Below are 25,000 nucleotides of genomic sequence, written 5' to 3' on the forward strand. Positions count from 1 at the left end.
GTGTGGGTGACGTGTGCTCATGAGAGCATGCATGCGCAGTTGCGCACGCACGCACGTGTGTGTGTGTGTGTGTGCGCTCGCGTCTGTGTGTGTGTGTGTGTGTGTGTGTGTGTGTGTGTGTGTGTTTTCAAGTGGAAAACACGGTATAGCTCAGTTTATCACACCAATCAACACGTCTGTGTTTACAACAGTGAGCGTGGACTACACGGTGCTGCCTCAGAGGATAAACTGGACCACAATATCATCATCACACTGGATCTGAAGAGCAAAGATCTACCGCACGGAAAACACAAATAATTAGGAAAAGAAGAACACGCAAAAGGGGCATTTGTTGAGGGATAGTTGCACACGCACGCACGCACATACATACATACACACACACACGTGCGCATGCACACACACCTCCATCAGCTTTTCTCTCCTCCCAGCTGTGCCTCCTCTGCTGGGCCAACCCCCCCCAACCCCCCCCCCCCCCCCCCCCCAAAAGCCAAGGGCATGCAAAAACACACACAGACACCCACAAGCACACACACACACACACGCGCGCGCGTACGTATACGTACACACACTTCCTCTACTGAATAATTAACACATGCCCCCCACAAACACATCTACCAGGTCCTAACAAAACCCACCAACCCCCCATGGAGCTGTGCACACACACACACACACACACGGACGCACACACACACACACACACACACACACACACACACACACACACACTGCCCTCCATCCAGTGCACACACAGTGGGTAGATAATTACCCAGCATGGCGCTTGAACCAAATACATGTGTTTAATAGGGGGTAACTAAGGCCCACAGTTTATTATGACTGGGAGAAGTTTGGAGAGACACCTTGAACCTTGAACACAATAACACTCTTCCTTCCATTCACCCGATTCTAGATATCAGTTTGACTCGCAACACCTTTGTCACCAGACTCACCACTCGTTAGGATTAGCACGGATTCTCAACTTTTTCTGGGTCATCATGCAGGGCCCACTTTACTTGCTTTTTATTAAACGCAGGGTATAACTCAGGATACAGATTAACAATTTGTGTGCCGGGGAATTTTTCAGAATAAAGGTGCTAGAGTGCCAAGCAGATGAGGGAGATTTTACTCTGAAAAACCCCGCCTTTCATCCCCCCCGAAATCTTCCGTTTTTCCAAATCGCCGTCGTAAAACTGGTTAGACGCGCTAATATATTCCAAATGAGATGCGCGATGAAGTCAGAACTTATAGGACAGAACATCGGCGTTATGATCAATCTGCGCGGAGGCAGCGTAGATTCAGAGTAAATGAGGAAGATCGTCGGCCCGTGAACCAGGAAGTGAATGACTGCGTGCGCGTGCATCAAAACAGCTCCGGGAGTGCTGAGCAAGGTGTTGCCTAGCAATGGCCGCTGTCAAAAAAAATTATGCGCATGCATTTTAATGATTAATTTAAACTATTGTGTTCCGGCTTGGATCAATATACTTTAAGTTGTTATCTTTTTTTCAAGGTTTTAAAGAAAACTACTATAAATGTTTTGATATTAAATTATGAATCGATGAAATCTTTCCAAACATCATTAGGGGGGCCCACTTTGCCCTTGGTTGAGAACGGCCGCTTTAACCCATTCTGACCGGGAACCCGTTTTGGTGTTAGCATCATGCTATGCTTTAGCTATTGAAAAATAGCAGATCTACAAGCTCATAGCGCGCCACCGAGTGGCGCGCTACGAGCTTGTAGGTCTGCTATTTTTGAAGAATCGAAGAACGACTGACATTTTTTTTAAATCTGATCTCAGGTCAGAATGGGTCCATCAGACCAGTGTGTGTCCAGTGGAAACCTCGTATGAATCTGATCTCAGGTCAGAATGGGTTAAGAACAGAAGACAGGCTGCAGAGCCGTGGCACGGTGCCACGTCTCTCTGCCCAGGGCAGACGAGCTGCCCATTGTGATGCCTGCGCGTGTTTTGTGTCCACACAGCAGTGCGGTTGGCACGGCGGTGCCTCGTTGTGACGGGGGCGTGGGGGCGCCAACTGACCTGCACATGATCTCGTGAGTGAGGAGGACGCGACACATCTCTGGGTTCTTGTCCTGTCCCTCGTACAGGATGGGCTGCAGGAGACGGAGAACCAAGAGAGACACGTCAAGAGAGACACGGACAGACGAACATGAAGGACAATTTTACAATTTAGGCAATTAGCAGACGCTCTTAATCCAGAGCGACTTACATTAAGCAAGAACAAAAAGCATGGGGAATACATCGCATAAAAACATTTATCATGAAACATGCGTAAGCTAAGAAAGTAACAGTGGAATATCTATAATGAAACTATACATATAAGCTATACATCTATACTACTATGATATATACATTATGTACTATGACGTGCTATGACTACATACAATGCACTTATGCTGTTTACATAACATGCTATAAGTCTGTATCAAACATTAGGCCATTGTACAGATTATGTATATGATTCTACAAAAGGCTGCAATTGCAAAATAGGGGGGGGGGGGGGGGGGGAATAAGTTTGAAATAGCCCTATGAGACCTGGATCAAAATAGCTTTTGCAAATAGTTTTTATGGTTTGTTTCATTTTTATTTAAGTGCCACATATAACTGGGTGTTTTATAAGGCAATATAAGGGCAATTTAAAGGCACTGCAATGAGAGCAGACAGTCAAGTCAGTTTCATAATATTTTCTGTCACTAACTATCGCACATAGTAAAAAATCCCCACTGTTAATTTGCAGTATGATGACGAGGAAGCATATAAAAATGGACCCAGACAGACTCGAGTTAAATTAACACCGAGGCTTGTCCCCCCGCATGGTGTGGTATAAACTCTGCCCGTGTTGGTGTACCAAATGAGCATAACAAAAATTAGAAGAGAAAAAAAAACCACACAAATGATTTGTGATGATTTGACCCAGGTGTGAGTGATTTCTCTGCGTTTGAATCCCGCTGTTTGCGGCGCTCTTAACCCATTCTGACCTGAGATCAGATTCATACGAGGTTTCCACGGGACACACACTGGTCTGATTAACCCATTCTGACCTGAGATCAGATTCTAAAAATGTCAGTCGTTCTTCGAATTTTTCAAAAATAGCAGACCTACAAGCTCGTATCGCGCCACTCGGTGGCGCGATATGAGCTTGTAGATCTGCTATTTTTCAATAGCTAAAGCATAACATGATGCCAACACCAAAATGGGTGCCCGGTCAGAATGGGTTAAACGACTAAAATTGATCCTGAGCCATTCAGAGCTCCGTGCCAGGAGCTCTGTGGGGCCTCTGGCCATGCAAGGGGGGGGGGGGGGGATGGGGGGGAGGGGAGGGGAGAGGGGGGGCCTCCTCAGCTCACACGGCGTTACTTATAGTCTATCATGTGTTACCAGGTGGTATATACGGAACACAGGCCCTCGCTGGCACCGGAGCCAAAGCACCGACTCAAAGTCAACCGTCGCCTCCAACCACCCGGCTCTATAAATTGCACACCGCGTCGTGCCAGTAATCAAGGTAGAACGTTTTGAAATGATGAAACGCAGAGGATGCTGGTGGTGATGATGGCGAGCGCTGCGCGCATGTGCGCGTGTGTGGGTGTGGGTGTGCGTGCCAGCGCGCGCATGTGCGCGTGTTCTTGCGTGTTTGTGACAGAGGGTGATATTTCGTCGCCGTCAGCCACAAACCTAGTATGTCCATATTTCTCCGTAAGTGAATGTATGACCTACTTCATCAGTAGTGAATAGTGAAAATAGCAAACCTATACAAACAAGCTCAGAATGACGCCTCGCGGCGGCTATTTGCACTATTTAACTTTTTATTTATTTTAACAGTAATTTTAAAAAAAAATCACACTTGTGTGAAGTGAAGGGCGCTCTTATCATCATACATCATCATCTCATTCCGGACCAATTACAAGTTGCGTCCTCACACTTGTGTCTTTCGAGGTTTGTGTTACGCAATGTTTGTGTTTTTTTACACGAACACTCAAAATTGTCCATTCATTTGTCAATGGCATTTCATGTTTGTATTAGGACAAAGTATATGTGTTTGCACATACACTAAAAGCTGGACATATGCGGGGCTAGCGCCCCTCAAAAACAACCGTTTGGACATACAAGGTTTCTGCTCGACAACAACGCTTTCTTCCTCCTCGTCCTGTGGAGGATCAAATGTTTTACTTTAAGGGACACTTCACCCTTTTTGCAAAAAAATACATGTTAATGACGTTTAGAAGCTTTAGAACACTTTCCTGGGGGTATTTATGTGTGTAATATGTGGTTTTAGATATTTTAGATTGTAGCAGTGAGCCTGTTGTCTCTGATGTCATGGACACTGGGCTCACTTCCTTCCTGGACTACATGTTGTCTCAGTAAGACAGCTCTCCCCCCTATCCACAAGGAGGAGCAGTGCACCAAAGAATTATGGGAATTGTAGTCCAGGAAGGTAGTGAGACCAGTGTCCATGACATCAGAGACAACAGGCTCACTGCTACAATCTAAAATATCTAAAACCACATATTACACACATAAATAACCCCAGGAAAGTGATCTAAAGCTTCTAAACGTCATTAACATATATCTTTTTGCTAAAAGGGTGAAGTGTCCCTTTAAGTAAAAGCGTCAATACTGCAATAAAGGAATACTATACGTTATACAAGTAATCGTTTACCGGCTTCAAAATGTACATATAAAGTAGGCTATACTCATTGTGCAGAATGTCTCATTTACAGTTTTCAAATGTATAAAAATCTTTTGGAAAGATGCGACGCATCGTGAGCTTGTATAGCTCTGCTATGTTCAGCTCTTTTCAAATGGCCAAAATGTATATATAGGGTTAAAGTGGCTATTGGAAATACTCAAGTGAAGTACAAATACCTCAAAATTGTACAAATCTTTGAATATATATGAGAAAGGTTGAGCACCAATAAAGACATAGGCAGATTTAGAAGCTTTTTTTGTATGGTTACTCCCCAGCAGTGGTGCTGAGCGGGGTCTGTATGGACCCTCTACACTTCTACAGCCTCCTCAGGCCATCCCAGTGTTCCCATGCAGCCAGATGGTGGTGGGCCGCGCCCCTGGAAGAGCCCCCCACCCCCTCCCTAACCCCCTCTCCCCCCCTCCCCCGGCCAGGCTGTCATGTCAGCCTCTGGATGACAGATGACCGCTGAGAGGAGGAGAGAGCGAGGGCCTATACACAGGCCGGGCCGCGATACAAACTACTGGACGAGTGTGTGTATAAATGTGCGTGCGTGCGTGTGTGCGCATTGTAGCGTGAGCTAAATAATGCAAGATGCATGTGTCTTTTTTTTTGCGTGTCTTAACCTGAATCCTCATACTGGTTGGGGACAGACGGACAGACGGACGGACGGACGGACAGACGGACGGACAGACAGACTCAACTTGATACTCATTGTACTCCACCCATTCCCTCCCTGATCTGCCGCTAACTCATCCACCTTTATGGTTAAAGCAGACCCGCAAACCCACCTCACACACACACACACACACACACACACACACATATATATATATACCCCCCCCCCCCCCACCCCCCAAGGGGACGATACTTTTAGGATAACGACCACTTCTGCATTATTGATCCCAGCCTGCCTCTATATCCCTGTATTAAAATGCTCCAGTTTGGCCAGAAGGCCCAGGGATTGGAACTGGGGCTGGGGGGGGGGGGGGGTCTGCATGGTGAGGGGCACCTGGTCGATATTTATACATCATCATTTCTGATTCACAGACACACTGTGCGTGTGTGTGTGTGTGTGTGTGTGTGTGTGTGTGTGTGTGTGTGTGTGTGTGTGTGTGTGTGTGTGTGTGTGTGCGTGCGTGTGTGTGTGTGTGTGTGTGTGTGTATATGTGTATGCACGTGCATGGGGTATATGCATGTGAGTGCCGGTGCCAGGAAGCCCAGGGGTTATACCGTATTTGCACTCTGAAAGTAAGGATGTGAATAACTTGATAACATCACCTCTGTCTGTCTCTGTCTCTCTCTCTCTCTCTCTCTCTCTCTCTCTCTGTCTCTCTCTCTCTCTCTGTCTCTCTCTCTCTCTCTCTCTCTCGGAGTGTGAGATTTATTTTGTACAATAATCGTTTTGCCTCTTGAGTTTTTATTCGTCGTATAGAAGAAGACGACGATATCATACTGAGAGTGAAGGTGAGACTTTAGCCATGAAGCCAAACTTGATAAAAAGCCTACATGAATACACTTTGGCAGAGGTTGTGTGTACTTTGCTGTGTACTTTGGCAGAGGTTGTGTGTACTTTGCTGTGTACTCTGCAACCACACAATGCATGATCCGCCAGCCCATAAACCATCTCCACTGCATCGCGCTGCTATACAAGCAAGCAAAACCTTTGCTTTAATTCAATTCCTTCTGTAGTGCAGATTTCCAAGAATACGGGATCCTTAACAGGCTCTCAACAGGACGGATCGATTTTCCCCGGGGCACCCCCCAACCCCCCCCCCCCCTGACTCCGTCCATGCAGGCCCGTGTCTGTCACGTCTGTGGGTCTGTCTGTCTGTCTGTCTGCGGGGGAGGGGGAGAGGGGGGTGGGGGTGGTTGTCGTCCGCGTGAAGGAGCGCGCGGGGAGGCATTTGAGTGGCGTGCGATGCCAGTGGCGCGGCGCTGTGTAGACGCCGAGGCCTGTTGGTGTTGTTGTCAGGATTATTGTCTCCAGCGTGCCGTCGCTGCAGCACATTAAGGGCTATTGATTGGTCTCCGTGGCTGACGCTTTGTCGGGGAGCTGCTTGGCACATCGATCTGAGACAGGCTGACAGGGCGACACCGCCGACAGGCTAAGAGGGTTGGGCCGGGGTACAGTGGCTTGCAGAGTGTGCCTGCGTGCACGTGTGTGTGTGTGTGTGTGTGTGTGTGCGTTCGTGCGTGTGTGTCTGTGTGTGTGTCTGTGTGTCCGCAGGTATAGGCTTTGAGTGATGTTGTTGTTTTTTTAGGAGGTGGAGGTGTCGTTTTGTTTTTGAGTAACTGGAAGCAGAGTTCACATGCCACATGTTTTACTGACACTCATTTGTTTAAGCAACGCTCAAAAGAAGGTGAAGGGACTAAGGTTTGGGTTTAGTGAAACCCTATGGTTTCAGAGAAATGAATTGCATTTGAATTGCATTTGGATTTGAATTGAATTGCATTCAGAAAGAAAAGCACACCTGTGTTGCAGGCAATGGCTCTACAGAGGCAAGGATATGGTAAGGGTTCTACAATTCAATATTTAAGACACCATGGATCGTAGAATCAGGGGAAGTGCTCTAGAATTAAGGGATGGCTTATGGAAAAACGTGATGAGTTCTAGAATCAAAGGACGTACAGTATTCTAGACATGAGGAAAAGTCTAGAATCAGACAAACGGCTCTATAACGCATAGGTGAAACCTTCTGGAGCAAAAGCTCCATGCTCACCTGTTTGGTCATGGAGTCTATCAAAGCATGCTCACCTGTTTGGTCATGGAGTCTATCAACCGTACGTAGAGGTCTTGCTCTGTCCTGATTCCTGAAAGATCACACGTAAACATTGTCACACGTTAGCTAAGAAAAGGAAAACTGCATTTGTGTGCAAATGCAAAACACTGTGAGCTAATGACATTTAATTTATTTTTAGAATTACTGCTCACTGCTGACAGTAGAATTAGTGTAATAAGTATCTCGAAGACAAGTTTAAAGTGAATTGACTGCATGATGACAGATTTATAACATCCACATAGGCACATAGACATACATACATACATGTATTAACCTAATATGCTAATTTGGTCCCAGTAAGCAACAAAAAAAAACATCCCACAAAAATCTGATTTCTAATAATGTGCTGTAAATGAATTCTGCTATTATTTATGTCCCGATAGTGTATTTATGTTTTCTGTAGAGCTTGTCATCTAGAACGGGGCTATGCTAAACCCCCCCCCAGCAAAAACAAACATTAGTGCTCTGGAGTTGTTTATTATTTATGGCCCAAGCCGCCTTTAACTGCCGAGCCTCTCCGAGGCCCTCCCGCTGCCTTTTTTCCTCAAGGATAACAAGGAATTCTCATTCACCGACAAATTAAATATCAATCAAGACGGCTTGTCTTTTATTAGCCATGCAACCGAGCGTAAATGTGACACAAACGCGACATGGGGTGGAGGAAGCAAATTGCAGGGAACACCTGTTAGTGTCGGAGGCTTGTCTAATTGTGTTAGAGGAGGTTTTTGTTGTGTTTTTCGGGGCCCGTTTCCCTCTGCGCTTCCTCTCCGACCTAATTGACATGATTCACTCCTCGTCGCTCTGCCGACGGAATGGCTGCCGTGTGTGTGTGTGTGTGGTGCTGCGTGTTGTGTGGCTAAATTGACATGATTCACTCACTCGCTCTACACCGACAGAATGGTTGCTGCGTGTTGTGTGCGGCGGACTAAATGGCTGCCGTTTCCACCGGCAGCCAGATGAGGTCAATTACCTCCATACGATGCTGATAGCGCCATGCCGATTCATATTAGAATGATTTACCCCCCTTTTGGAGAAATCACTTTTTTTATGTTGTGCTTTGTCTCCCGTTTTTCTGCAGGGGTCTGCACATTCTAACGCTGTCCATATCTGAACGTGTGCCAAGAGAAATCTAAAGTTGTGTGTTTTCAATCATCCCAGACCCCTCTTACTTTTTCCCCTGATGGATACAGCAGAGTTTGGGACCGGTTAGTTGTTCCTGAGTCTTATTCCAGATGTTTGGGAGGCATTATTTTGATCATCTGTTTCCATGGCTGACTGAAAATGTCTTTTTTACTGAAAATGATAAAGCTTTTCCAGCCACCCAGAGTTAGGAGGATGTAGATCAACTAAACATTTGGTTGAACTAGTTTTAAGAATTCCAGCTCTTTGTTATTCTAAGAAAGGTTTTGCTGAGCACGCATCTCTGCTTTTCCAACAGCCCCTACTGTACCTCAGAACTCAGGAGGGGAATTAAGATTACACTGATGAATTGCACGTGTTCTCCGAAACAGAATGCTTCCTATTGGGGAGATGAAACATTACCTGAGGTACATAATTCAGTATCTTTCAAGCATAGAAGATCCCATCTGTGATACTGTTTTTGCCTTAAAGTATTTTGTCTTTCTTAAAAGGGAAACTTTGCAGATTTTCAACCTAAATCCCATAGTTCTGATGTGAGGAGATCAAAAAATGTAGGGAAAAATATTTTGTGTGTCTGTGCGCCAAAAGTTGACATAATGTACACCCGATGCCGTGAGATGATCATTGTTTCACAACGCTAACATTTTGCTGGGAAACACACGAGACAGAATGTCTTGCTTTGCTACACTATATATATTTTTGATCTCCTCACAATGGGAATTAGTTTAAATCGTTTTCTTATAACGAAAGCATTATTCTTCCTATTATACTGTAGCTCCCGTTTACGCTTTAAATTGTATAGGTTTAGCATTTCGCATTAAAGCGTTTCATGTCACATGTTCTGAATCTCACAATTCACAGGCTAATAATAATAAAACAGCAGTAGTTCATATTTCAAACACGGCCTCACCGTTACTGTAAAGGAGTTGTAACCTGTACTCACCGTTACTGTAAAGGAGTTGTAACCTGTACTCACCGTTACTGTAAAGGAGTTGTAACCTGTACTCACCGTTACTGTAAAGGAGTTGTAACCTGTACTCACCGTTACTGTAAAGGAGTTGTAACCTGTACTCACCGTTACTGTAAAGGAGTTGTAACCTGTACTCACCGTTACTGTAAAGGAGTTGTAACCTGTACTCACCGTTACTGTAAAGGAGTTGTAACCTGTACTCACCGTTACTGTAAAGGAGTTGTAACCTGTACTCACCGTTACTGTAAAGGAGTTGTAACCTGTAGTGGATTCCATTGTTGGTCTTCTCGCCGTTGTACTCCTGTCACAGGAAATAAAAACACACGTTAAACAAAATGTAAAATAACTGCTTAAATTGGAACCATGATGGAACCGTGATTACGTCATGGATGTCTAAAATTTGTTACAAATCCATTTTTAAGTTGACCACTTAAACGAAGTGACGTATATGTATTGTACAAGTGACATTATGTATGCACTTATATACAGTACACAGTAAAATGCTCATAATAGTGCACAATGTATCCATTTGTGTAACCAAGTGTTCCGTGTGTGCTCACAGTAAAATAAACACTCAGGAATGTACAGAGTACATGCACATAGACGCATGTTGAGACTGCTTCAAGCAGATGTTGGCTCACACAGTCTGATCTCAATGGGGGGAAAGAAAAGAGGCAGAATATAACTGTGTCGTCCAGCTGAACAGTGCAGCTCGTGTCTCTGAGGTACAACTCAGCATGCAGAGCCCAAAAACCTGACAGGCTCCATTTCAGGGGACTTGGCTGTAGGTTAGCTGAACCTAAAATGCTATTTTGAAATGGCTTGGCTTATATGCTTGAATATGTTCTGTTTAATGGCATGGCTGTTGTTTCCATATCGTTGTGTCAACAGCAATAGCAATATGAGATGTGTGAATGAAGAATGGAGGTTGTGTTCACTGTGGTAGGCTACTGCTGGTAAGATAAGATCACACCTAAGAACTATTTCAGTTTTGAGGTAAAGGCTCTCAATCTCAATCTCTAAAAAGGCACACAGGATATCCTGTAACCAGACAGGACAACCCCCATTGAATCACAGAGAAAGACAGAGGGGCTTCTCAACATGAGCCACTAAGCTAAACCTAGCTTTTGAATTGGTCGAAGCATGTTGCGTTTGAAAAGTGGTTGTATACTTGGCAGGATCCAAATATGAGTAACCTCAAATAACTACAGAGCCAAAAAATTCTGATTATTGGTTGCCCCTTTTAAGAAAATGAGGGAACGTTTATTAGTGGCTCAAAGCACCATATACCCTGCAAATATCCACCCCTGACCCCATGGTCCCTAGGGAGCAGGACAGTCTCCATGATGTCATACCTCCCCATGAATAAGCTCTGGGACGGATGGGGAATAAATCCCACCCCTACCTCCCTCCATTCCCTAGTTCCTTCCTTCATGTCTCTATCATCTCTCTCCCTTCCTGTGTCTCCGTCTCCTTTATCCTCTCCTTTTCCTCTACCCCCATTTCTTTGAGCGGCGCTAGCTCCTCCAACGTCTGGCTATTGACATTACGTCATATGGCAGCCAAGACTATGGACTATACATTTTGTTTAGATAGACCACTTTAAACAGAGTGGCAGCCAAGTCTATGGAGTTTACTTAGAGCACTTAAAAACATTACCAGGCACCCTTCACCTCACACGAGTGCGATTTCTAATATCCCTCCCTCCTTCCCTTCCATCTCTCCATCATGCTCCCTTTCTCCCTAACGTCCGTCCATCCCTCCTTCCCTCTCCTCCTCCTCCTCCTCCTCCTCCTCCAACTCATTCCTCAGGGTTGGTCGTCGCCCGGTGCCAAGTGTGCCGCCGAGCCTTGGCCCGCGGTGCCCGTGGGGGTGAGGCGTGCCACGCGAGTGGCTCAGTGGGCTGTGTGGTGGAGGACTGGAGGTCGAGGCAGAGGTGAGCGGCCGGGCAGGGGGAGAGAGGAGAAGAGGAAGGAGCGTGCCAGCTGGCTGACGTCCCTCCTGTCCGCGGGTAGGAGGAGCGTGCTCCCTGTAACCTTTTACTGACAACAACACCCTACGCCCCAGTGCTGGCAGCACTGTGTACTGTTGTATAGACACTCTACGCCCCGGTCCTGGCAGCACTGCAGTGTGTACTGCTTCAGGTAGGGGGGGGGGGGGGGGGGGGCGGGGGTGCAGGCAGGTAGTGCACTGTTTCCCAAATAGTGGGTCGGGACCCGTTTGTGGGTCACGGACACATTTTTATGGGTCCATTCATTTTTCGTTTCCTATACATTTTGTTTTTAAATATTATCATTTCTAAAACCTTTTCAAAAAACATTCCAGAAAAAAAGCTTTTTTTGATGGATTATAAACAAATTCAATGGTTTTCTTTTCTTGTAATTTCATAAAGAAATCAAATATTGTTTTTGGTGCAAATTAAAAAATATATAGATACAGGTATACTTTACTATCACTCAATTTTTAACCCAAAATCAAATTTTTAGCAGTGTAGTATGGCGTAATGCTGTCTAGTGTAGCACGGTGCGATGCAGTGTAGTGCAGTGCATTGGGCAACAGTAGAGTTCAGTCCGTAGGGACTTCAAGACCAGCGCGTAGGGGTGGTTTCAGGAGTAGAGTGGCCGACAGAACAGCCGCATGGGAACGGCGAGGTTCCCAGTTCGATCCCGGGGCTCCCCCATGCAGAGTTAGGGTCGAAGTGTCCTTGAGCACCAATCTATGTAAAGCGCCATGGATAGAGGTGCTATATATATAAATGCACCATTTAGCATTTAGCACAGACTGAGTGTGGACTGAGAGCCAGATCACTTCCGGGGCACTGCCAAGGTGCCCCTGAGCGTTGCTGCATTAACCCATTCTGACCTGAGATCAGATTCATACGAGGTTTCCACGGGACACACACTGGTCTGATTAACCCATTCTGACCTGAGATCAGATTCTAAAAATGTCAGTCGTTCTTCGAATTTTTCAAAAATAGCAGACCTACAAGCTCGTATCGCGCCACTCGGTGGCGCGATATGAGTTTGTAGATCTGCTATTTTTCAATAGCTAAAGCATAACATGATGCCAACACCAAAATGGGTGCCCGGTCAGAATGGGTTAACCCTTCACTCCACCCCTCCACATTTTGCATGTATACAGTAAGTCCTGCTGTGCATGTTTGTATTCCGAATATAAAAAAAGTAATCACTGTATTATGTTTTATTTTGGTGTATTTTACTGTGGAACATATACCGCACACAATTATGTTGTATTGGCATAAAGGTGTTTTTTTCCCCTAGCCTATTTGAGTAGGCCATACATTGTATTTATTGTAATAGGATATTTGGATATTTTGTCTTGTATCGCAGACATATAAACCATCTATGTAATAGGGGTTGCTTTAAACATCTGTTTAATTGATCATTTTTAAAGTTAATGTAAATTGCTAGGCTCATTAAAAAATACTTGAAGTTGGCAAAACAGTGTCTGATGGTGCTTTTGCGCTCATTACTGCCCCCTAACACTTTTGAAGTGAATTGCAGATCAGGAGTCTATACAGAACGAGTCAATATAGCTCTAGTATCAAATAATAATATAGCTCTGTATGTGGGGGGGGGGGGGGGGGGAGTCTCTTCACCTCTACAGATACAGATTTTAACCCATTCTGACCTGAGACCAGATTCTAACGCACAGAAGAATGGTGGTTCTTTAACCCATTTTGACCTAAGATTCTAAATCCTGACAGTTTTCAAAAATAGCAGCTGAGTGTGTGTGTGTGTGTGTGTGTGTGTGTGTGTGTGTGTGTGTGTGTGTGTGTGTGTGCGTGCGTGCGTGCGTCATACTTTGTCTTTCTCCACAAAGTCCACATAGGAGGTCCTCTCTATCTCCACGGGCTGCCCCTGTCGGTCGTACAGAGCCAGCACGAAGTGGAAGAAGTTGGACTTGCGCAGGTTAGAGGGAGGCTGCTTCTCATAGTGAGCTCGGGCCAGACCCACTCCACTAGAGAGAGAGAGAGAGAGAGAGAGAGAGAGAGAGAGAGAGAGAGAGAGAGAGAGAGAGAGAGAGAGAGAGAGAGAGAGAGAGAGAGAGAGAGAGATCAAACAGGATTAGTATCAATACGTTAATGTTGATGGAAACATTCATGTTATAAGGGTTGGATGGAGAGGATCGAATCTGCCAAATGTGTGCATGATCTCAATGAAATAGAGAATGAGTATAATTTTGTGTTGTATTGTCCATTTTATTCGAGGGTGCGATAATCGTTGTTTAAGAATATTGATGGATACTGGATATCTAGCTTATTAATCGTTTATGTGAAAAATACATTATTTAAATTGGCAAACTATTCTAGAGAAAGCCTGGGGGAAAAAAAAGCCATGTACAGCCAGTAAGGGATATGTACATTAAGTTATGTTTTGTTGAATATGTATTATTTTGTATGCAATGCAGCATTGGTTACCAGCATTGGCAACCAGCGTAACGAGAAGTGCACATTTGAATAATTGTAACTGTATGAAAAGGTGTCATACGATCCCATGAGGGATGGGCCACGAGGTGGCATGACACTTAAAAGAAAGAATGCATTCATTCATTCATATAAGTATGTGTGTAGCTCACACTCTTCATCAAACCCCCTGCTTAGAATAATAATATAGAGTGGAATGAGCTTCAGTTCTGAGATCACGGAGCACCGTAAACACGTAATGCCCTAGAAACGACTGAGGAACTCCTGGGTGAACCCTGCTTGGTAACCTCAGAGCGAAAAATAAACCTCTTCACTCACATGATTGCATCATCACAGTTTTCAGTTTTATTTTGTTCAAACACAGAAATAACGTTTCCTTATTTATTTTATTCAACAGGAAAATAACATGTTTAGTCTTCTCATTTAAAAATGGCGTTTTTAGTTTAGTTTAGTTTGTTGTTGTTGCCATTTAGCAGATGCTCTTATCCAGATGGACTTACACTGAGCAAGGTAATGACACACATCAAATGGGGAGAGAAAGACACATGAGACAGAATACCAGACACGGCTTCTATTTCTGAATGAACCAAAACAACCAAAACCCTGTTTAACCACAGCGTTGTACGACATCACCAACCCACCAGCAGGTTGCAAGAAGAGAGAGAGAGACAAAAAGAAAGAGAGAGTAAGAGAGAGAGAGAGAGAGAGAGAGAGAGAGAGAGAGCAGCGGAGGACGAGTGAGAAATAAGCGACATTTGGCCTCCTCATTAGGTTGGTCGTGTGTGCCACGTGCTCCTTTTGTGTGATTTGCCTCTTTGACCACCCCGACAATGTGAGTTTGGCGGAGGAGACGGGACCCAGGAGGCAGCGTCTGCCTCGCTGCCTGCCAAGCGCTGTGGGGCACCGTGGACTTGGCACGCCTGGCACCCTCCGTCTCCCTGACCTGTCAGTCAAACCCACTCCTCTCTGCCCAAACGCCCGGGCTCTCCTGGGCCAGGAGAATAAAAGACCTTCACACACGCTCGCTTCTACAGACACACTATGCACACGAGTGAGCGAGCGTGCACTTAGACAGAGACCTAAACAGATGCGCACATATGTAGGGAGGCACAAAACACGTGCGCGCGCACACACACACACACACACACACACACACACACACACACACACACACACAGGCGTGCGCGCACACACACAGGCATGTGCATGCGCCTTTTCACCATTGATTTGCAGAGTGAAGGATGCATGCTCTACCAACGTACCACCCACTCCGCTAACTAACACTGGAGTTCATTGAGATTCAAATTGGAAATCACAAGCTAATGATGATTGAAAGGTTGTGAGGAGAGAGAACATGCGGTGTGTGGAGATGTGTGTTAGAAGAACCATACAGGATTCATCAGGACTTTGAATTGCATGAGGTTTTCTTAACAAAGTTAAAAGGGATCAATTCAAATACAACAGACTTTCTGTTCTGAACACCAAATGATTGGTTTCGAAAGAAATTGCTGCAATACAAATATCTCAAATGAAAAATATTGACAATACTATCAACGCTGTTAAGTCTAATTCATACTGTCGCACTACGGTGTTGCTCAAAACTTTGTTTATTGAAAATAATATACACACACACACACACACACACGCACACACACACACACACACACACACACACACACACACACACACACACACACACACACACGCACACACACATATATATTACACACACTTTATACAGTATATATAGTATATGTGAAATATTACCATCAGTTAGATTGAGAGGAAAGGCTATTGACAAAGTGCTGCAGTCAGTGACGCATGCAGCTGAGGCAGGAGAATTACTGCATCTGAATTTCATTGAATTGATTTTTGGAGCAGTGGGAGGAATTCACATGGAGAAACGGCTGAAAGGGAGACATTGACCCCCTTCTCTGCTGCGCGACCTTTTCATGAATGTAGGAAGATTGTAGTGACAGGACAAACCCCCCTGGAGACATGATATACACCCACTGTACTGCATGACACCTCCACCATCGACTCCACATATCTAAATATCAGCCCAGGGAAAGGCGAGCGCTATTAGACAGAGGTCAAGCGGAGCTGTGAATATCCAAATGGGACACAATAACATGATGAACAGTGGGGTGGGTGGGTGTGCCCTGGTAGCTCAACCGGTTAAAAGAGCCGTGGTTCCCAAACTTCTGCATGTCAAGGGACCCCCAAATTGACACATATTAGCCCGTGGACCCCCATTTGAAAAGATATGCCAGGGACCCCCACATAAGAGAAGATTTCTTTTTTTATGGCTCTAGCAGTGATTATCAACACGTTTAATTTCAAGGACCCCCAGTTTGACATGCATTAGTCTACGTATATCCCCCAGTTAATGGCATTTCTATCTCTGGGACCCCCAATTTATGATTGTAAAATCAATGTTAATTTAACTCTCAGAGTTACAGAAACAATAAGGGTCCATTTGGTTCCAAACTAAATTTACTGTAGCTGGGGAACCCCTGGGGGTCCCCGGACCCCACTTTGGGAACCACTGAGTTAGAGTACGGGTTGGAATCTGAAGAAGAATCTCCTGTACTGTATATTTCTCAATTATATGCAATAGAGTGAACACAAGTCATCTTAAAATGATCAGCGTGATAAAGACAGGCAGTAAACTCTTTTTAAAGGGATTGTACTTAAGCCTCAATTGTCAAACAATGCAAAAAATTGAGAGAAACCCTTTCTCCAAATTTGTCAATTGTAAGTCCAAGAAAATGACAACAGCTCATATTTATTTGGTGGGGGAAATAAAACAGATTCTGAAAATGAAATAAATTATACGAAATCAAATGGCCTTTGGAGAACTGCAAACGAGTGAATTATTGAAACGTTTTTCGGGAAACCATGCAGCTTTTTAACTGAAGAAAGATCAACTAAGTCATCAAACTAAAAGACTCAACACTATCATTTTCCACCGGCTGATCCATGAAAACAGCTTATGGACACCAACAAAACAACAACCGCTCTCACTTCCAGACCCAGCAGCCTGTCTGAGAGACGTCTCATGTTTCTGACTTCAGCCGCTTCCAAAAAGTGTCCATGATCAATATCAAATCCCAGGCATTTGTTTTTTTGTAAAAACAAATATTTATTCATGTGCAGCACACGTCTTCCAGGGAGAAGCAATTGTGTTTGGATACTTGCCTGGATCCCTCTCTCTCTCCCCCCTCCTCGCCCCCTTTCTTTTTTCTCTCTCTCTCTCCACATATGGACATATATTCCCCAGACATTAGATTAATACAGCCGTGACCTTTGTGCACCCCTATTACCAATGCTTAATGCCTCATTTGTAGGCCGGTTTGTTGAAAGCTAATTCTCTGACTCGCGGTTCTAAAGATGCGGAGACAAAGCGCAGCAGCACAGGGGACGCTGTAGGTTTTTACACAGTTGAGGGTCTATCTGGAGAGAAAGTCCATCGCTATGTGAAAGGGCTAATTCACTTGGTGGGGCTCTGAATTTCTGTTTGCTGCCTGGGTGGATATTAGGTAGTGGAGAATCTATGGGGAAGAAGCCAATATTATTATAGCCTCTAGGGATGTCCCGATCACGCTTTTTTGCTCCCAATCTGATCATTTAATTTTGAGTATCTACCGATACTGATTTTTCCCAATCCGATATTTATATTTAACACTTACAGTATGCTATATCACACTAGTACAATATCCAAAATCACAGATATCCAGTCTAATATCATGATATGGATAGAATATTCATACTATAGGATATCAGGGTTTTTTTGCTCCCGATCCGATTCCGATCATTTGAAAATGACGTGTTCGGCCCTGATTTCCGATCACGTGATCAGCTCGGGACAACCCTAATTAGCCTCTGTTGCGCTATATATAAAACAATGTCAACCATATGGACCCATAGTGTCCCTATACTGGGCCAGAAGCTGGGCAGATAGGCTATTTTCGTCGAAGAGATTTGGTGTAGTGAAAAGGGTAGGGGGCCTAGTAGACCCATGGGGGTCAACGAAGTACAGCATATAGACTTTAATTGGTTCAGTGGAATTGGGCTGTTGTACAGTCTTGGGGATATGCCGCACCTGCATTTTGCTACTTGTACAGTACCAAGCCTATTTTATTGGAATATGGATGCACTTGTGGTATAACTGACCTAAAGGGCAGAATCCAACAAGCTTAGCTGCTGATTTTTTTTTACTTCCAGAAAATAACCGAAAATGTTTTTATTACATTTTGCTTCTCAAACACAAACTAAAATATGTCCATATTAACTACTTAACAAAAACAAACCTGGCAGGGTTTATTCGGTATAGGGTTTAGTTTGTTTCCTCATGTAAATGATTAAAAACATAATAATGATAATAACAACTAAAGCAACAACAGGGGGCTTATAAAAACACCCGGGAGGACGAGAACAAAACATCAGGACGACAAAACACGGGCGCTGATGAATTTGCCATTTGGAGCACATTGTGAGGAGCCTGGACTCGCCCACTGCCATCAGGACAGATCACTTCCACAAGTGAGCCCCTCACCTGACTATTATCCCAATTACCCACAATGCTTTACACTGGCCATACAGGAAGACAGGAGAGACCACAACAGGAGTCTCCTGTCAGTGAACACCCTCCTCTCTCTCTCTCCCTCCGTGCACTTGGAAAGCTTGTTAGCATTATTATTTCAATTATGCTAATTGTGGCTGCATCCACTCGAGGTTCGGTGCGGCTGTTAGCACTTGGCACTAGGTGTAATAAAAACAGTATCGATGGCACACGGCTCTCTTATACATGCCCTGTGTGTAAATCACACGCCAACAGTTAGACAGCCCCCCCCACACACACACACACACACACACACACACACACAACAAATAGTACAAACAAACTGCGGCGAACGGAACGACGGCGCGCAGCTCACTCTACAAGCCTGTTTGACACGTTTCCGCCGTAAAGCGTGAGAATAAAGGTCAGGCGTGAAGCGGAGACTGTCATGTAGACCGCTCTGTAAACAATTACTGAGCAACACAACGAGGCATTCTGTATGCATGCAACACAAACTCATGCAAACACATGCAAACACACACACACACACACACACACACACACACACAAGCCGCTGACTTCAGCATGCAGCTGCCAGAATGCTGTATATTATGAAACAACTCAGCTTCAGCTCCGACCAACACCAGTTCCTCAGCCGACACTGACTGTACCACCATGTGCTTTCAAATTTAAAGAATCCAGTTTGTATAATTTGCAGCTGTACGTCTTGACGCTCTCCTTAAGGAGGTCTGTTCTGTTCCCTTTGCCACGCGGCATTAGTGCACACGTCAAAGTCTAGCGTTTTCCAGCGGGTTTGGCCTCTAATGCAATGCAGCAAATTCTAATTATGATAAATGAAAAAGGTAACCCCAGGCTAAAGCCCTGACAGCCCGCGGGGCTCGCAGCACTGGAGGGAAATAGATATTAAGCACTGAGACTGTACTGCTGTGAAATCATGGCCTAATGAACGCGCTGCACAGAGCAGAGATCTGCCCAGAGCACACCCCTGCAGCCGCTGTGGATGCGCTAAGGAGTGTGCGCCGGGTCAATATGGTGTGGGCGAGCGTGCGTGCGTACGTGCATGTGTGTGCGAGCGTAAGATATATTGTGCATGTTGACGTGTGCATTGTGCGTGTTCGTGTGTTAAGGCACGGGGGTTTAGAAAGTTCAACTCGACCTGGAAGACAAACATGACCTCCCAGCTCCTATACCTGTCGGTAAAGAGAGCTGTATCATTAGTAAGCTCAGACCTGAATGAACAAGGGAATAATTCAACCCAGATTCACACAGAACCGTGACAAGCTCGACCGGTTCCTTCCAGTTCCACTTGGACCATACGGCCCCAATTTGGGGGGGAAAGAACGGCTACGGCATGCATGCTAAACAAACACTTGGATGTGCTGAACATACACACGGTGGCCAGACTTCCCGGTTTGGCCCGGGATTATCCCGGAGTCAAAGTGGGCGTCCAGTGCCCTGGCAAAGAAGCTATGTTTCTATGTGAGTCGTTCTTCGATTTTTCAAAAATAGCAGACCTACAAGCTCGTCGCGCGCCACTCGGCGTGCTATGAGCTTGTAGATCTGCTATTTTTCAATAGCTAAAGCATAACCTAATGCTAACACCAAAAGGGGTTCCTGCCCAAAGATTCTGAGTTTGTGTGTGTGTGAGTGAGTGAGTGCGTGCGTGCGTACATGAAATAAACTGTCATTTAGGAAAAAGAAAGCAACGCGATTACTGTGTTATGAACTGATGTGTTTGGCTATGGACGATTCAGAAATGAATACAGTTTTGGTGTCAACTTCATAGCACATTCCAGCTTCTGTTGCTGGGTGACAGTGAAGAAGAGGGTCAGCTCAGCAGAGGGCCAGCGGCTATTTCATTTTACAAGGAGCCATCCTCTCGCTTAACCTCTAAAGACTGAATTATGCTTAAGCAATTGTCTGCTATTTTGTGTATACGTTTAAATTTTTGCTGAACATTTGCCCATAATAGGGACACCAGATTGAAAGCGGTTAAAGACGGTATGTCATTGTCTAATCCAGCCTCAGCCCTGTATTGTACATAAACACAACTATTTTCCCCTATGTCTTTATTTTTAGATTACCCGGTTGTTTACATTTTCTCCAAACTCAAGAAAATGTTAACAACAAACTGGCCGCAAAACATCACCGTGCTGTTTGAAGAACGTTTGAATGTGTATTTGTACAGATGTCTTTTGTCCAGGGGCTGTTTTCAGCTACAATCAATTCATACGTACAAATTAAAACAAATACGAGCTCTTTGACACAACAACAATGGCATAATAGCAGAATCTGGTGTATTTGCACTAAGCTATAGTTTCAAGTCTCTGCGAGTTGATTGCTGTACTGAAATGAATGGAAAACAATGGCTTCCTCGAAGAGACAAACAAACAAACTGCAGTATGCTTTGGAAAAACGGTGGGCAGTGATGTCAAGAAGAGTACAGTGAGTTATAATCAATAAGCTAAACATGGCATAGTATGGTCCTTTTAAAGAAGGAGGAGAACACCGTGTTGCCGCCGGTGGCTACATGCGTGTTGCTCGCTGCTATTGCATGTTGGTTCACCTCCGTGTGAAATGCCACATCTTCTGTGATCTACGGGTCCGTGTTCCCCTGCCAATATTCCTCCTGGCTTAATAAACCTGCAGTAACTTTTTTGGCTTTTTGGTTGCTGGATGTTCACCAGGTCTAAAGACTACATGTCAGCGATAGATGGGTTTCCCCCCCCCCCCCCCCCCCCTCCATATGTTAAAACATTTAACATGGATCCTGCATACATGTTTTAATTCAACAATGTCACAAACACAGGGGGGGGGGGGGGGGGGAAGAAACGTATTGTAATAGGCTATAGCTTATAACTTATCAAAACTCTGGTTTTCGCGAAAGACGAAAGGACAGCTTTCAGGAGCGTGGAAAACTATGTCTAATTTGAGACTGTTCTGCATTTTTCAAGACATCTGTTCCCCCTATTTGTATTCAGAGTGTACAGTATATTGGATATCAGATTTACAATAATAATAATAATAATAATATGTTTAGAAAATAAACATAAAAAAGGTATGAAATTAATAAATCACTGCATGGGATGGGTACTTCTCGTAATCAAAACCTTTCATTGCAGACAGTCATAAAAAATGTACTATATATTATAATAAGTTGACATTTAAAAATGTGTGTGTGCGTCATGCGCGCGTGTGTGCGTGCGTCTGTGTCTGTGTGTGTGTGTGTGTGTGTGTGTGTGTGCAGCGAATAATACTATATACTATATATCGTGTCACTGGCTCAAAGTAGCAGACTTGACGGATTGTGATGCATTAGGTTTTTTTCAGTTTCAAAAGTGTCGGATACAAATTGCCCATCGGCGTATTTCATAAGCGTGGTGGAATCATTTAAAACACAACACTGGTCGTTATAACTTACGTAATGTGTTTTAGTTCATCTGCAGTTTTAAGGAGTGAACACATCGGACCATACACACTTGATCCTCTATGGATTAACTCATACAGTATGCATGCACATACGTACATGCATACACATTTATACATATTCACAAAATTACATAGTCATACCAGAACTCATACCCGTATATGCACTGACGCGCATGCACGCTCTCTCTCGCACGTGCGCACACGCACACACACACCACACACACACACACACACACACACACACACACACACACACACACACACACAGGCATTAATCAAATAGGAGATGGGGTGTGACCAGCATTTGAGTCTTTAACTAGCGGGGCCTGCTGCCTTACACACAACAGCCTAATGAGGCATACAGCAGGTCCCTATTTACACACACACACACACACACACACACACACACACACACACACACACACACACACACACGCACACACACACACACACACACACACGCACACGCACACGCACACGCACACGCGCGCTTGCCCACACGCACAACAATAACTTTGGTTCTGGATCACAGCCAAAGTGTTAATCAAATAAAGGGTGAAAGTGTAAATCTTATGAACATGTGTGGAGACACCCCTCTATTGATGTCACATGGTACGGTCCTCCAAGTGGACAGAGACACCCCTCTATTGATGTCACATGGTACGGTCCTCCAAGTGGACAGAGACACTCCTCTATTGATGTCACATGGTACGGTCCAGACAGTGGACAGAGACACTCCTCTATTGATGTCACATGGTACGGTCCTCCAAGTGGACAAATCACCCAACCTCACTGGACAACATAGGAGACGGAAGCGGTCTTCGGAAATTTTATCATTTGGCTTTCCCTTTTTACGTGTTGGAGAAATACTCTCAAAAGTCAAAAACAGACTTGAACAGATTGCTAGTCCGCAAATAGAGGGAGAAAAGGGAATAATATATGTGGGGTGATGTGGGGTGAAAAGGTGCTTACTGCTTACTGCACTGAAATAATCTTTTTTGCAAAACTATTTTCGTTCAAAAACAGTTCCTTCCCCAAAAAAAGGACGGGTATTAAACTAGCCCAGGCTAAAAATAATAATAATAAAAAGGGAAGACCTCAGAAAAATAGAATTGTGGGGCAAAAATAGCACTTGTCCCTAGCTAGCTGCTAAACATTCCCCTCACTCTAATTGCCATAGATGTCGGGCTTCGCCCTCTAAAATATGCACATATTGTGCATGTACAGTATGTGTGTGCGTGCACATATGGGGGAAGAGTAATTTATGCAGGGGTGCACAATTACTCTGGCATACATTTACCCAATCAAGGATGTGCACTCTCTCGTTCGCTGTCTCTCGCTCTTTCTCTATGCCTCTCCCTCTCTCTGGTGCTTGTTTGGTTGGCTCTTATTAGCCGTGTAATATGAGCTAATGAGTGGAAGCCTGGTACACGATGAGAAGACAGGCCTTATCTGTGTGTGTGTGTGTGTGTGTGTGTGTGTGTGTGTGTGTGTGTGTGTGTGTGTCTGTGTGTAGTCTCAGATTCTTCTGAGGTTATGTGATGTGATAACACTCATCACGGCTACTCAGACCCCGACGCCTCCTTGCTCTTCTACTACACTATAGTATGATCCATTCATTGACGGTGTCCCTTCACATCGTCTGCTCCATCCATCCCTTCTCTACTCCTCCTCACTGTGCGTTTACATCAGGTTGTTGAACTGGAATACAGGGTTTTAAAGATGAGAGAGCCACAATGAAGCGACTATACCTACACAGTAAAACCCTCCAGTAAAAGTCGCCACCTCTCCTATTCTTGTTCTTTCACTGTGCTATGTTCTGCTTGGCTCTCGGCCACATCTCCTTCTCTCTCCTCTGTTTTACCTTGCACCGTCACAAGCCGTGACAAACCAAGCGACATATTTTTCGATCACACCGTTACTGGAAGGAATTATACATGAGTGCTGACAAATTCTAAAACTTGCCTCGGATTTCACAGGTATTTTATCTCGGTTTGAGCAAAGTGACTCTATCTCTCTCTGCCGGGGGATAAATCTAAGTTGACATCTTTAAAATGAAACTGTTAGCGACACTTTGTCTGGGCGGTGAGCATATCGACATCACTGTGTTCCGTTCACATGACAAGACTCAAAACAAATCAAACTACAATGGAGGAGAGTGATGGGAGTGAAGGCTCTGATCTGATCGCAATGGAAATCAGACATCAAAATCTCAAGTGTCGTCCAAGAAAACATGCAACACACACAAACACACTAGTATCAGGGAAGTCAGAAACAAGTGCAGGTAGGGATATTCTTGTATATAAATATTTATATATTAAACGCATTTTGGAATGTTTTTACCATTTTGATTTCTAAATGTATTCGACCTGCCTCGCAGAGATGCTCATGCAGTCAACAATGAGAAGTCTTTGCGGCGAAGCACAAATCTAAGAATAAATCTCTTTGAGGCCTGAGACACTAGTAAGAATAACAAAAAACAAAGTAGATTTTCTTTTTCTTTTTACAGGACATAAGATTTAAACGCACCGTAAAGCGTAAACAACTGGCTGTTGAATCAATCTGAGCTGTAACACGACTCAAAGGTCAGTTTCCATTCCTGCAACAGCTATAAGTGTCCAACACTGAACCTCAATCATTGCACCATAAATTTTACAAATTCACATATTTAATACCTAGTATATACTTGCATGGACACGCATGCATACATACATACATACATACATACATAAACCATATACACACATGTGCATACATACATGCACAAAGACACGATAAAAAACACACGCAGACAATAAAATCCTCAATTTAACTCTGAGCCTTACACGTCCAATTGTGTCAATTATTACACTCTCAGAGTTAAAATTAACACTGAGAATTTTACTGTGTGGAAACAGGCAGGCAGGCACACACACACACACACACACACACACACACACACACACACAC

The 25,000-nt window shown here is 44.4% G+C and overlaps 1 protein-coding gene across 9 annotated transcripts in view; it reads right to left on the minus strand.

Annotated features, from left to right (window-relative positions):
- The window catches only part of LOC308322824 (transcription factor COE3), a gene marked incomplete at its 5' end in the record, with an annotated part of 134,074 nt that overhangs the window by 102,235 nt on the left and 6,839 nt on the right, over positions 1–25,000 (minus strand). For 7 of the 9 annotated variants that reach the window (XM_080774297.1, XM_080774292.1, XM_080774290.1 and 4 more), the window contains 4 exons: positions 2,033–2,106; positions 7,456–7,511; positions 9,828–9,891; positions 13,415–13,571. In XM_080774297.1, coding sequence (XP_080630423.1) covers positions 2,033–2,106; positions 7,456–7,511; positions 9,828–9,891; positions 13,415–13,571 — 351 coding nt within the window. Of the gene's footprint in view, positions 1–2,032; positions 2,107–7,420; positions 7,436–7,455; positions 7,512–9,530; positions 9,552–9,827; positions 9,892–13,414; positions 13,572–25,000 lie in introns of those variants that run through there. The other 2 variants (XM_080774295.1, XM_080774296.1) reach the window with 2 other exon arrangements.

Source organism: Protomyctophum bolini, assembly GCF_963924005.1.
Source record: "Protomyctophum bolini genome assembly, chromosome: 10".
Lineage (NCBI taxonomy): Eukaryota > Metazoa > Chordata > Actinopteri > Myctophiformes > Myctophidae > Protomyctophum > Protomyctophum bolini.